The sequence below is a fragment of the Leptodactylus fuscus genome, chromosome 6 (genome assembly GCF_031893055.1).
Source record: "Leptodactylus fuscus isolate aLepFus1 chromosome 6, aLepFus1.hap2, whole genome shotgun sequence".
Classification (NCBI taxonomy): Eukaryota; Metazoa; Chordata; class Amphibia; order Anura; family Leptodactylidae; genus Leptodactylus; species Leptodactylus fuscus.
In genome coordinates, this window is record NC_134270.1 from 14852242 (window position 1) to 14867529 (window position 15288).

The 15288-nt window shown below is 46.3% G+C and overlaps 1 protein-coding gene across 1 annotated transcript in view; it reads left to right on the top strand.

Annotated features, from left to right (window-relative positions):
- The window catches only part of ASPSCR1 (ASPSCR1 tether for SLC2A4, UBX domain containing), a 32690-nt gene extending 23398 nt beyond the window's left edge, over positions 1–9292 (top strand). Inside the window, exons 13-16 of the mRNA XM_075279398.1 lie at positions 5718–5769; positions 8654–8723; positions 8807–8988; positions 9104–9292. Of these exons, the coding sequence (XP_075135499.1) occupies positions 5718–5769; positions 8654–8723; positions 8807–8988; positions 9104–9114 (315 nt within the window). The 3' untranslated portion in view covers positions 9115–9292. The remainder of the gene's footprint in view (positions 1–5717; positions 5770–8653; positions 8724–8806; positions 8989–9103) is intronic.
- The last annotated feature ends 5996 nt before the right edge of the window (positions 9293–15288 follow it).

Sequence of the window (15288 nt, forward strand, 5' to 3'; positions counted from 1 at the left end):
CATGCCCACTGGCCACGAGAAAATGGCCGTCTACAATACTATGTAAGTGGCCATTTTTCTTGTGGCCGCGAGAATGCACAGTTGGCTTGCCCGAGGCCTAGAACTTACAAGCCGCCACCAGAGGAAGACGCGGTGAAGACCTCGCTGCAGAAGAAGAGGAGGCGGCGCTGAAGAGAGTTTTCTCGCAGCATTGGGGCCGCCCTCAGTGCTGTTTGAGCGCTGGGGCCTGCCCCCAGTGCTGCGAAAGAACTCATTTACATACCGAGAAAAATCGGGATTTTAGGCAAACAGCGGCGCAGAGAAGACAACGAAAGGTAGGAGACGAATAGCCTTTCTTAAGGCTGTTCCAACGTATTAGAAAAAAAGTGATTGAGTGATAGGATCCCTTTAAGAGTCCATGCACATGACAGAGGCCCAATTCACATCTGCGTTTGGTTTTCCGTTCAGGGAGTCCTGTAAGCAGCACTTTTTTCTCCGCGTGTTTCGTGCAGAAACCACATGGGCCCCATTATAGCCTATGGGGTCCGCAGGTTTTTCAGGTAACCACTTTTTATTATGTACAGGTTTCCGTTCTGGGGGGGCGCTAATGGGGTTGAGCCGATTTTGAGATTTCAGGATCGATTTTAAAATCCGATTTCCGATCATTTTCCAGCCGATCCCTATCGTGAAATTTACTCGATCGCCGATCGGAATCCGATCTTTCCCGATCGCTCAACCCTAGTCCCCAAGCGTCTGGAAACCCGAACACAGATGTGAATTGGGCCTGAGTGTGCATTTGAGTTGGGGGCTGAGATGGGAGTGACATGCAAATACTGTGTATTCCGTGATCCATTCTATGGGGTTTTTGGATCCATTCCCGTATCAAAGAGCAGAATAGGATCTGCGTTAATGGAATGGATCCGGAGGCCCGATCATGGAATGTCCTAATAATCTCGGCCCCCGACTCAGATGCCCACTCAGCTCTTAGGAAAGGTCACGAGTATACAAGTCCCGGTGACCCCTTCTCTTTGTTTCCAGTGGTCTCCGTCATGGCACCTCTCTCCGTGTCCTCCCTACATCACCACCACAGGAAGCTTTGGCCAAATCCTAGTAGTAGTTTTAATCATTAAAATAGTTTTGGTTTTTTTTGTCAAGGTCACCCTCGGATTCCCCCGGCCGGCCCGCAGACCCCGTAATTGTGGACGCTCGGGATTGTCGGCCGGTGGTTCCTTCCTGTCTGCGGTGTTTGATCTGCTCCCTGTGAAGACATCGCTCAAGCCTTAAAAAACGTCATTTCAATAAGCCCTCAGATCGTCCTCTGCCGCGGCAGCCGCGTCTCTAAATGTTTGCACTCCGGGTTCTGCCAGTCGCCCCCCTTTGAAGTTCGGCTCCCGCTTTCCATTGATCTTCAAACATCAAAACTAAACAGACCTGTGGCACTTTAATCTGCGACCGTCCCGGGGATGGAAGGAATGCTTGACACGCCACCAGCTCGGGGGGACCCTCCATTGTTATGTTCTTGGGGCTGTTTATGTCTGATTTGGTGACAGATGTACAGATTACCTCCGCTCGCCCCCTCCGTCTCCTCCGCCACACTCTTTCTTTTTTTTTGTTTTTTCCTTCCCCCTCTATTATTTATCTTTATACTTTATTCTTTGTGTATCTGTGGCTCAGTGTCGCCGAGCCCTGTTGTCTTCTTTGTGTTCCTATTGCCGGGTGTATGTGCGGCCTGTTCCTCCCTGCAATGAATTCTCTGTGACCCTCGGGGCCTTTTTCCTTCACGAAAGGCTTTGAAGTGTTTGCCCAGAGATTGACTGACAAGGAAGTTTTTAGTGGCGGCACCAGGGGGAATGGACAGAAAAAAAAAAAAAAGAAGGGACGTGCTTTGAACTAGAGATCTTTCAGTGGGGAGATGCTGGCTTTAGTTATCTCCTTCACTATGTTAATTATTCACCACGATAATTGGGGGGAAGAGTAAAGAGAAGAGAGGAGGTTATTAAAAAATTCCAGCACTAACACGCTACACAAACCTCATTTTCCAGCCTCCCGAGTGCATAAAAGAAATGTTGTGTTTAAAGGGGGCTAAGTGTGTTTCGAGGGGGAGCGAGGGGCCCTTTCTAAGCTGTCCTTTTCTCTAAATAGTGAAATCCCTACAGATGAAACATCAAAGCGCTGGCGAGTGTTCTCGCTCTGAGTTTTGACCATGTCTGGTACTCTGTAATTAAAGTTTACGGAAAGCTGTCTTTGTTTTCCCCATGGCATGCAACCTTACACAATACAGATTGGAAAGGAAATGTTAAAAAGCCCCATACTGTGTCCTGCCGCTGTCCTGCTTCATGTGCTGCTCCCGTCTGACCCGATAACATGGGCAGCACTCGGGCAGGAGTCCGCAGCACCCTGCCGTATCTCCCGACATGTTCCGTTCTTTGGGAGTCTGCAGCGCCCTGCCGTATCTCCCGACATACCCCATTCTTTGGGAGTCTGCAGCGCCCTGCCGTATCTCCCGACATACCCCATTCTTTGGGAGTCTGCAGCGCCCTCCTGTATCTCCCGACATGCTCCATTGTTTGGGAGTCTGCAGCACCCTGCCGTATCTCCCGACATGTTCCGTTCTTTGGGAGTCTGCAGCGCCCTGCCGTATCTCCCGACATACCCCATTCTTTGGGAGTCTGCAGCGCCCTGCCGTATCTCCCGACATACCTCATTCTTTGGGAGTCTGCAGCGCCCTGCCGTATCTCCCGACATGTTCCATTGTTTGGGAGTCTGCAGCACCCTGCCGTATCTCCCGACATGTTCCATTGTTTGGGAGTCCGCAGCGCCCTGCCATATCTCCTGACATGTTCCATTCTTTGGGAGTCCGCAGCACCTTACCGTATCTCCTGACATGCCCCATTCTTTGGAAGTCAGCAGCACCTTACCGTATCTCCTGACATGCCCCATTCTTTGGAAGTCAGCAGCACCCTGCCATATCTCTCGCCATACACTCATCAGCACACATTCTTTATTACATGCAGTGACATAGGCTTGGCTCCATCCTTGGGACGCTCCTAATATCGGTAGTAGTAGACAGACAATATCGTGGTCCATGGGCAGCATTCGGGTAGGAGTCCGCAGCACCCTGCCATATCCCCCCGCCATACACTCATCAGCACACGTTCTGTATTACATGCTCTATTCCTTGGGGACGGGTTATGCAGTGACATAGGCTTGGCTCCTTCCTTGGGGCGCGCCTAATATCGGTAGTAGTAGACAGACAAAATTGTGGTCCATGGGCAGCATTCGGGCAGGAGTCCGCAGCGCCCTGCCACATCTTCCACTATACTCCTCAGCATAGGTTTTGTATTACATGCTCCATTTCTTGGCTCAGTCCTTGTGATGCTCCGAATATGGGTAGTCGTAGGCAGACAATATTGTGGTCCATGGGCAGGACTTTGACAGGAGTCCGCAGCGCCCTGCTGCATCTCCGGCCATTTACATCAGCACACATTCTGTATTACATACTCCATTCCTGAGTAGGGGGTTATGCAATAACATAGGCCTTGCTCCATCCTTGTGATACTCCTAATATCAGTAAGTAGGGTCTACATGGCAACTTAGTTACATAGTAGATGAGATTGGATGAAGACATCAGTCCATCAAGTCCAACCTATAACCCTACAGTCCCTACAGTGTTGATCCAGGAGAAGGCAAAAATAACCCCATGAGGCTCCTGCCAATTGCCCCATTCCTTCCCACCTCCAATCTGACAGTCAGTATAAAAATTACATTGGAGTCGGATATCCTGACAATGGCGGCAGCAGTGTATGGACACCCTGACAGTCCAGCAGGCGGCCATAATCGGGTCAATCACTTAAAAGCCTCCGTTACATTGAGATTATATGTATTTCATTCCGCTTTCCTTAGATGTATTTTCTAGTCACTTTCCATCTTCTGATTTGCAGCTTAAAGGGAATGTGTCACTCAAAGTCCCCTTTTTTAAAAGTTTTATATTAAATATATATTTTTTTAGGAATTTTTTTTAAATTTTATTTTAAGTTTTCCATGACAATAATAATAATAATAATAATAATAATGACAGTATCATGCAATTTTCACTCTGGCCTCTAAGCCTAATAATAGACAGACAATTGCCAATTCTGTAAGGGCTTTATTTTGAACAGCAGTCACCTCATTTACTTCACAGACCTCTATAGAAAATACTCTGATCCATCATTACATCACTACTGACAATAGATGATGTCACCGCTTATCTCCTCCCCCTCCCTACTTGTTAACAGCAGAGGAGACGTTCAGGCAAGATGGCCGCCCCCATTATAACGTACAGAAAATAGAATTAAAAAAAATCTATAAAAGGGTTAGAAAAAAATGGTTTTAATAAATAAATTGAAAAAAATTGGCAGCACATCCCTTTTATAATCTGTGCTGATTTGCAGTGACGTCGCATGTCTATGGTTTTCAGTCACATCGCAGATGTACCATGTGGATACGGCCCAAGTATCAGGGCTAGGATCTATGAGTCCACCACATGATCGTGGGCAGATTTACTGTATATCCTCGAGTATAAGCCGACCCGAATATAAGCCGAGGCCCCTAATTTTACCACAAAAAACTGGGAAAACTTATTGACTCGAGGATAAGCCTAGGGGGGAAATGCAGCAGCTACTGGAAAAATTCAAAAATTAAAATGGTCGGAGTTTTTGGGTGCAGTAGGTGCTGGGAAAGGGGGGGGGGGTGTCTTGGTTGTCTGTCTGCCCCTTCCCTGAGCTTGAGGACTGAGTTTTTTTTTTTCCCCCCACTTGGAATTCAGCCTGGCTGACTATAGGCGATCTGCAGTGCTGCTAATAACCCCTTCCTGACGGAACAGGAGCACTGCAGATCCCCTATATTCAGTAGACCGGGCACTGTCAGACACAGGGAGACCTAATGTGTTTGTGTCTCACAGTCATTTCCTACTTTTATATGTATTCTAGGCAAAGGAGGGATTTACAACTTTTATTTACTTTATTTTTTTTTTATTATATTTTTTTTTAAAGCTTCTTTTTTTCACTATTTTATGGGAGATTCTATACATTACTATTGTGGCTGGTCATAGACCCCCCACCCCCTCCCCCCCCCAAAAAAAAATGATAATTTTTTTTTTTTTTTTTTGCTTGACTCGAGTATAAGCCGAACTGTGCTGAATAATTCGGCTTATACTCGAGTATATACACTGAGAGTAAATACTATATGTTTGCTGAAACTGGAGTATCCCTTTAAATAATATATCGTCAACACTTTGTTTTTGGCTGTTATCCGTCGGTGTTTTGCCCCTAGACAATCTGACTCTGTCCAGTCCGTGCTGACAAAGGGAATAGGAAATCCAGTTGTAAAATTATTCTTAATTTTTTTTTCTCTTACCAAACTTCAATCTGGCATTTTTACTGTTGAACTTTGGTCAAGGGAATATAACCCGGGCAGCGGCTCATCCAGCAGAGTCACTTCCTGGCCTACATCATTGTTAGGAATTAGAATGAAACCGGGGAGTCCCCCATGACCTCCCCGTCAATATTCACTGTACTGAAGTGACATGACAGCTGAGAGGGGGCCTGAAATCTGTGAGACCCCCCGGGAAAGCTGGGTGAGTGGACATGTCTTATTAACGTGGTTACCTATCCTGACATGTCTGTTGTAGTAGATTCTAATCTAACTCTATGTTCTGCAGTTCCTCTGATGCACTCTCTTGGTTGTGTCGCCCTCAGGCCCAGCTGTTTCCTGCTGCTGTTGTTCATTTTGGGTCTCCGATACATAGAGGTAAGATCTTACAAACATGACCTGTAATAATACATCGGCAGCCTGGTGCTGCCCATACTATAAGCAGGTCCCTGGGTCATTTGTGACAGGTGACAGCATCCACATGCCATTTAGGAAGATGTCTCTGCTCAAGTCTGTGATTGGCTGCATCAGTCACATGCCATTTGTGAAGAGGTCCCCACTAAGGACTGTGATTGGCTACAGCAGACACATTACATTTGTGAAGATGTCACTGCTCAGGTCTGTGATTGGCCGCAGCAGTCACATGCCGTTTGTAAAGAGATCACTTCTGAGGTCTGCTGACATCAGCCGGAGGATCTGTATACATAAGACCTGATAAGCTACAACTGCTGGAAATGAAGGATCACAACATAGACTGAGCTCCGGTACCTTCTGTATGTGAAACCAGGCAGCAGGGGGCACTGTACCTGTTGAATGACTGTAGATCTAGTAGTATACAGCACATTATATCTCACAGCATTGTTTACAGGGTGTTGCTGCTGACTTGTTTCAGTTAAAGGGATTTTCCCTGATTTTTTTTTTGTCCTGATGGTCTCCTGGAGCACTGGGGTTCTGCACAGATCAGGCGCTGTGCTATACAGTGTACTGAGCCAGAAGCAGATAGCTCTATACATTGCCTAGTGGCCGTGTGGTGTTACTGCACCTCAGCTCTTATAACGTAGGCAGTCATCTGTTTCCAGGCTCCATGTAACGTATAGTCCCGAACTGCTGATAGGCCATCAAAAAGTGTCCCCTGTCACTATGGAGGAGGCAAAGCAAATTTTCTTATGTGAGAATACAGGAAACCACTCATGCATCTTTTGATGGAAACAACTTTGCAGTCTTGATTATAAGGGGCCGATAACACGTAGATATTGGAGGCTGATTTAGGGGCAGATTCTGCCCAGATCATGCCTCCATTGTTTTCAATGGGAGGCAGAGTTCGCAGCCGAACACTGAAAACAATAAGTGTCCTGCTCGCTCTTGTTGCTGATGCCGTAGCTGATTTAGCAGCGGCGTCTCCGCCTCGAGACTCTCTGCTGGTTAGGCCCATTCATCTTCATTTGCTGCTGTGTGAACGGCCCCTAAGAGCCCTTTATCATGTCTACAGACTATCAGGACATGAAAGGTCCTCTTTAATAACCTATATCTTCTTGCCTCATCTTGCCGAGGTCTTGATGGATGTGGTTTCGCTTTCCTGGCAAATCCCACATGAGATACGGGAATGTGGAGGCCTAAGTCCATACCTTCTCATCTTTGTCATGTTCCTTAGACCTTTCATGAACAATTGTTTCTGAGGGGCATTATCCTGCTGTAAGAGGGCACTGCCATAAGGGTATACTAAGCCAGGGGGGTACGGTAAAATGTTTTGGTGGGTAGTACATGTCAAAGTATCAGGACCCAAGGTTTCTCAGTAGAACATTGCCTGGAGCATCACATGGCCTCTACCAGCTTGTCTTCTTCTCATAAATGTATCCTGGTGCCATCCTTTCTCCACACACCCACGGCCATCCATATAATGTCAAAGAAAATGGCATTATAGGAACGTCTTGGACGACCTCAAGCTACAATGCCTTGTATATACTGACACCATTCTATCATGGGCCAGCTCTAACATTTTCAGCAACCTCTGCCCCACTAGCTTTTTGTGGGTCCAAGCTGCAGCCTACAAAGAGCTCAGTGAACCCTGGTCACCCATGACCCCATCACTGGTTCACTAGCTGTCCTTCCTTGGAACACCCCATGAGACCTTCTCTTTTGGAGATGCTTTGCTTCAGTTGCTCTTATCATTTCACTTGCTTGTCGTTCCTGTTTCCAACACAACTCTTTCAGGAATCGACTGTTCCATTGCGGCCTTTTGTTTTAAAGGGATCCTATCATTGGATACCCTTTTTTTTCTCCCTAACACGTAGGAATAGCTTTAAGAAAGGCTATTCTTCTCCTACCTTTAGATGTCTTCTTCGCGCCACCATTCAGTAGAAATCCGGGTTTTAATGAGTTCTCTTGCAGCACTGGGGGCGGTCCCTAGCGCTCAAATAGAACTTTGGGGGCGTCCCCAATGCTGCGAGAGAATTCTCCAGTATTGCATCCATTTTCTTCTGGAAGGCACTCTCCCTGTGTCTTCTTTCGTCCTGGGTTTCAATCTTCTAGGCCTTGGGCCTTGAGCAGAGTCCACTGCGCATGCCCGGGCCACAAGTAAATGGCCGCTTACACAGTAAACTGGTGTAAGTGGCCATTTTCTTGTGGCCCGGGCATGCGCAGTCGGCTCTGCCCGAGGCCTAGAAGATTGAAACCCAGGACGGAAGAAGACACAATGAGAGGGCGTTCCAGAAGAAGATGGAGGCAATACTGGAGAATTCTCTCGCAGGATTGGGGACGCCCCCAGTGCTGTTTGAGTGCTACGGACCGCCCCCAGTGCTGTGAAAAACCGGGATTTATACCGAATGGCGGCGTGGAGAAGACATCTAGGAGAAGAATAGCCTTTCCGAAGGCTATTTCTGTGTGATAGAGACAAAAAAAGGGAATCCAATGATAGGATCCCTTTAATGCGATGGGTGATCAGTGTATGGATATGCAGTTTTGTACAGGTTTTGTCTGTAGAGGCAACTTGTAGTGTGTACGAGGACCTAATAATAGGTCACCTATAAGATGGTATTACACGATCTACTTATGGTAAGGGCATCCACTTGCATTCATTTGACATAGACTTTTGTGATAGAAAACATACATGTCCGTCCAGATTCTGCCTGCAAGAAAACGGACAGAGGAGAATATCGCAGTCCATATAAAACAGATGCAAATGGAGGCCAAGATTCCAGCAGAGTCACGTGATATATAGTAACAATGTTTTGTGAACCTAACTGGTATCTTCTTATGTTTACAGAGCACTACCTGCGGCACGAGCTCGTGAGCGAACCAATGTCCCCTTCCCAAGCAGATGTCGTCGTTGCCAGGTAATCAAGGCCCCAAATTGAAATGGTACGGCGCAACGTGCTGCTGTTCGTGTCTGTTCAGGAATCCCTTTGTACCTCGACAGGGCCATGCCACGTGTCACAGCCGCGTCTCCAGCACCTGCAATGGAAGAGCATCCAGAGGCCGGCGCGGCGGCGGCAACTCACAGAGCACCAGAGGATTACGAAGAGCAGGCTGGAATCCCTGACTCTCATCAGCAAGTTCAAAGGGAGCAAAGCAAAGTCCCCAAATGGCTGAAACTACCAGGTAATGAGCGCACATGGCCGGCCGCGCCACACCTGCTCTGCATTTAGCCCAAAGATAGCCCCTCCAGCCTGTCGTACCTTCACATCCTAATCTCCGATGCTTCTTATTTCTCCAGGAAAGAAGTGAGTGCCATTCCCTGCGTTTGATGCCTTCCCAGGTCTGGTTCGCAGTCACTGCAAGTTCTTCTCTGCGTGTTCTGAATTGTGGACTGATTGATGACGGGACCTTGAACTTCCACAGATGTGAATTGTGCTCTGCGCCGTTTCATCTCTTGCCTCAGCGGCGCTGAACCCGGGCCCCGCACAAGGAAACTTGTTTGCATCATTAAAGTAATTCAATTAAAATTGTTTTCTTTTTTTTTTTTTTTTGCTTCGCCTCTTTTTTTCCCCCCTTTATTTTTATGTTCCACACAACCTTAACCTTTTACTAAGAACACGTGAATCCGGCGCGTTCGACGTTAGGCACGGTGCGACGGCTCTTGTCTAGATTGATGGTAATGTTCTCTAAGTGGAAAAAATAACTTTTTAATGGATGAACATGTCCTTTTGGAAGTTGTTTTCTAACCGCCTCGGATAATGATCCAAAATGATGCCTCGGACGGCACAACACGGCCTTGTGCGGACGACGCAGGAGACTACTTAAAATGTCCAGATGCCTTTGAAGTCAGCTCCTTGGCTCTGATCTCTTTCCACTTCTCCATATTGACTTTGCTAATTACTCATCCTCCGACAACAAGGAACCCGAAGCTGAAAAGCTCCTTTTTACCTCGAGTTTGTCTGCACTCCCCGGTTTCCTCCGCCCCGTGCTTTCCTTGGCTGGGTTGAAATTGTCCTTTGTTGGCACGGCTTCCCCCGGTGAGGTTGCGTCTGAGCCACACATGAGATGCCGGTGCTGATAAAAGGGACAATCCTTGGCATTTAGACCCAGCGAGGGAATAAAAGGCGCTCAGTGTTCCTCCTAATCTTTTGCGTCACCCTCTTTCGACGACGACCGGACGACACACCCGCATCTATAAAGAGGCTCCTTCGGCCTTTGAGCTCATTGCGACTTGGCCCATGTGGAAAGTTAATTCCGGGCCCCGCACCTTTCCATTGGTGACTGTCACCGCTCCCCTCCCTACGCACACGGCTTAATTTCAATTGACCGAGCATCAAAGCAACACCTGTCTTTGTCTCAAGTCAGGGAATGTTTTCCTTCATGCCTAATGACTTCCAAATGCTCGGAGCGGAGGGAGGGGGGCGGGTGGACGGCAGAGGTATGGTTTTAGCAGACGCAAAGGGACGGCTGGGTATTTGGAGACAGATCGAGTTGAAAGAATATAGGGGATGTTTTGCAAAAAAACTCGCCGGACGGAGAGGAGTCACGACGTCTGAAGAGCTCGGTCTGTTTTCGGAAGTGTTTCTCAAGATGGTCATGAATTTTTTTTTTGTTTTTTTTCCCAATTTGCTCCATAAAATGCTTTGAAGAGAGGCCAAAATTGCAAATGATGAGCAGTATGTTCTAGGAGATGAGATAAGCGACTTGTGATCCGGCTGCAGATTCATCGGATGAGAATGAATACATGTGGTTAGATCGTGTCTCGTGCGGGGCGCAGAGAACAACTTCTTCTCCATCCTCTTCTATCAAGATTAGAACTCTAGTTAGCTTTTTCTTAGATGTATCTGGGACGGACGGGTGACGTTCTGCATCGCTGCCGTTAGGGAGCCCTCACGGATTAGGAAAGGGGTGCGCGTTTTTGCATTGAAGTGAATGGGAATAATCTAAAACGTGGGGTCAATTTTTGTGTAGGATACTCACTTTGGACTGATAGCCAACAACGAGCCGTATGAAATAAACAGCACAGCCGATCAGGACTGTGAGAAAGCTGGACGATAGCCTTTCCAGGAGCAGTCATGGTCACATCTATGTTATGGCTTCTGTGGCGATGATATATATATGCCAGCTTATCAGATTTTGGTCATATCTCACCAGCGACGGTAACGACGCATTTCTATAAAGTGAGATCGCTGGCCTAAGGTGGGACAGGTTTGTATAATGCAAAAAAAAAAAAAAGTGGGGCATATCATAATAAAATCCATCGGGTCCTCTGTTTGGTCACGTGATCTACAAACTGACCTGATTGACACAACCTTCTAGACTTATATAGGATAAGTGAGTTCTGTCTGAAGAGGCCGCGGTGCGTGTGAGCGTGATGGCGATTTGTCTTTGCTGATGATGTCACGTTCGTCAGTCACATGGTACAGCAGCAGTTCAGTCCCATTAAGGTGAATGGGGCTGAGCTACATTACCAAGCCCCTATGATCGGTAAAACTCAATACTTAGTGAAGAGTCGGAGCCTTAAAGAGAACCTTTCGCTAACTTCGGTTACCCAGTTTCCTCCCACACTCCAGAGACGTAGATTGTGAGCCCTATGTGGGACAGTGACTGACAATGTATGTAAAGCACTGTGGTATATGTTGGCGCTATACAAGTAAGCAAAATAAATAATAACTCCAACTCTTTGCATCCTTATTAAAATGACTGCTGGCGCCAGTACACACAATGCATCGCGGTATGTCACCTATAAGTGCAGACTCTGTATAGCGCCCCCAATCACCTCCTTATTGAAAACAGCTGTAAGGACCAATGCGAACATCAGAAGTGGACAATGAAGCAAAGGAACGAAGAGGACTGATCTGACAAACCATGTTTATGTGTAGGCGGCCAGGGGTCTGTGTACCCTGATATTATGGGGGCACACAAGCCACTAGAGCTGGTCTGATGATAGGAAACCTGGGACATTCGTGCGGTTGTTACTGTGACACATACAGCCTACCTGAAGATCGTGAATTGTATCCCTGAAACAAATGGCTGATGTCAGGTGGAGCAATGGATCACTGCAGGATGCAGACAGGCCCAAATGTTATAAAGTGGAGGCTGCAAAGGGGAACGGATGAAGCAAACACGTACCTACACCCTGTGAAGGGGAGGATGCACGCAAGTAAAGCTTATATATATGATAATATGGGGTGCACGAACCTGGAGCCCATACTATAAGATTGGGCGGACAGGTCAGTACCTATATACATGCACCCCACTAATAGCAGCACCCCATATCACGGAGATTGCAGGGGCAGGGCTGTGCTCTGGAAACATTGGGTCCTGGCATGCATGTGAATGTTACTTTGACACGGATTACCTACGTGAACATTGCACCCACCTTCATGGCCGTGACCTCTTTTAGCAGATTTCCGCTCCTGCCACACTGCAAAACTGGTTGAGGAAGGGTCTGAGGAACACGTGATAGAGTTTAAGGTGCAGAGATGTTCTCCAAATTCCCAGGTATCAGTCCCATCCAGCAACTGATTCTTGGAGGCCTCACCTCACAATTTAAAGGGTTTTCCCAGGACTTCTATACAGACGACCTGTCCTTAGGATAGTCATGAGTATGTAATTGGAGGGGGTCAGATACCTGGTACCCCCACAGATCAGCTGCTTGAAGAGAACACAGCCTATGGGTGGTGCTGCAGCCTCTTCGCTAGTACCAAGCACAGCGCCATACGTAGAGTGGTTGTGTTTGGTATTGCAGCTCAGTTGTAATCACTTGAATAGGACTGAATTGCTGATTGATGAGAGGCCGCGACACTCACAATCTGATCAGTGGGGGTCTCAGAAGATCCCTTTAAAGGATCTGTTACTGATAGCCAGATACCGAGAACCTCTCCAGGGGTCTTGTGGAGTCCACAACATATTAATAATTCTCCGTGTATATAAATGTTCAATATATTGTCATACAGATCTATATTATTGGTTTTATTTTCAATGTATTTCCACCTCTAATATTCCATCAGTATCACCGACCGATTTGGCCAGAGCTCCAGCTCTTTACTAATACAATAGACTACCGCCATCTACTGGTGGGATTATATAGCGCATACAATGGCTGCTCCTGGACCAATCCCGCACCGTACCCTGGCATGTCAGTCCATAGGCTTTGCAGGTTACGGACCAGCAGCCCGGTGCGTATAAGGTAGTCAGATGGGTGACAACCAGACTCCTCCAGGGATGTTGGTCTTGGCAGGAGCGGAGATGAGCTGACGGAAAAGGCACAGACATGGTAATGGCGTGTTTATGACTAGATCCAGGGTGGTGTTGGTGAGAAGTTGGGAAAACTTATGACAAGGTATTAGCTCTTGGCCGACGGCTCTAATAAACGGCTCTGAAAGGTTTGCGGTTTCTAAAAAATTGGAACAACTCTTAGCTGGAGCTTTTTTCTTGAAAAGCGATGTCCGAATGGTCATGCCCCTGAGGCTAGAATATTAATGCAAGGCTCAATATAGACCGAACCAAAGTTTTTGGTCCATGTGGGATATATTGCAGTGCACACTATGTTTGTCTCTAAACCTCCTGCTCCGTCTTCTCCATTCGCTTACAGACTGAGTTCATGTAGGAAAAATTGTCCAATTGTTGGAAATGTAAGATTCTCATGGCGGAAGATAAAGGGAAATTTATTCGGCCGCGGTGGAGGCGGGACATCGGCGTTCCGAATTGCAGGTGAATTGCAACACTAATGCATCTAATGTGTTATAATATCACAGTGCAGAGAGCGGCCTGTAATAGAAGTGTATGCCAGACAAGCCTTCCATAGGCTACTATAGGTTTTTCTCACAACGCGTTTTTATCTGCGGTCCGCTACATGGGGCCTTAGCTCATGCACACACTATTGAAATCCTGCACACTTTTATAAACTCTCTTGCACAATTTTGTATACATGTATATATTTAAAAATTCTTGTCTATGTATACTCATGCACACATGTATGAATTCATGTGCAAACTCATACCTTCCAGCACACATTTAGACAATGGTGCACATTTGTAAACTCAGCCATGTGTGTATCCACTCGTGCATTCATTTCTGCAGCCTTGCACATGTTTATAAACTCGTACTCATTTATTTACTCATGCGCACATTTCTATACTTGTGCATGCGCATTCATATAGTCGTGCACACATTTATATACTTGTGCACACACATTCATAGTCGCGCACACATTTATATACTTGTGCACACACATTCATATAGTCGCGCACACATTTATATACTTGTGCACACACATTCATATAGTCGCGCACACATTTCTATACTTGTGCACACACATTCATAGTCGCGCACACATTTCTATACTTGTGCACACACATTCATAGTCGCGCACACATTTATATACTTGTGCACACACATTCATATAGTCGCGCACACATTTATATACTTGTGCACACACATTCATATAGTCGCGCACACATTTCTATACTTGTGCACACACATTCATATAGTCGCGCACACATTTCTATACTTGTGCACACACATTCATATAGTCACGCACACATTTCTATACTTGTGCACACACATTCATATAGTCACGCACACATTTATATACTTGTGCACACACATTCATATAGTCGCGCACACTTTTATATACTTGTGCACACACATTCATATAGTCGCGCACACATTTCTATACTTGTGCACACACATTCATATAGTCGCGCACACATTTCTATACTTGTGCACACACATTCATATAGTCACGCACACTTTTATATACTTGTGCACACACATTCATATAGTCACGCACACTTTTATATACAGTCCTATGAAAAAGTTTGGGCACCCCTATTAATCTTAATCATTTTTAGTTCTAAATATTTTGGTGTTTGCAGCAGCCATTTCAGTTTGATATATCTAATAACTGATGGACACAGTAATATTTCAGGATTGAAATGAGGTTTATTGTACTAACAGAAAACGTGCAATATGCATTAAACCAAAATTTGACCGGTGCAAAAGTATGGGCACCTCAACAGAAAAGTGACATTAATATTTAGTAGATCCTCCTTTTGCAAAGATAACAGCCTCTAGTCGCTTCCTGTAGCTTTTAATCAGTTCCTGGATCCTGGATAAAGGTATTTTGGACAAACAATTCATGTTCAGTTAAGTTAGATGGTCGCCGAGCATGGACAGCCCGCTTCCAATCATCCCACAGATGTTCAATGATATTCAGGTCTGGGGACTGGGATGGCCATTCCAGAACATTGTAATTGTTCCTCTGCATGAATGCCTGAGGATTTGGAGCGGTGTTTTGGATCATTGTCTTGCTGAAATATTCATCCCCGGCATAACTTCAACTTCGTCACTGATTCTTGAACATTATTCTCAAGAATCTGCTGATACTGAGTGGAATCCATGCGACCCTCAACTTTAACAAGATTCCCGATGCCGGCATTGGCCACACAGCCCCAAAGCATGATGGAACCTCCACCA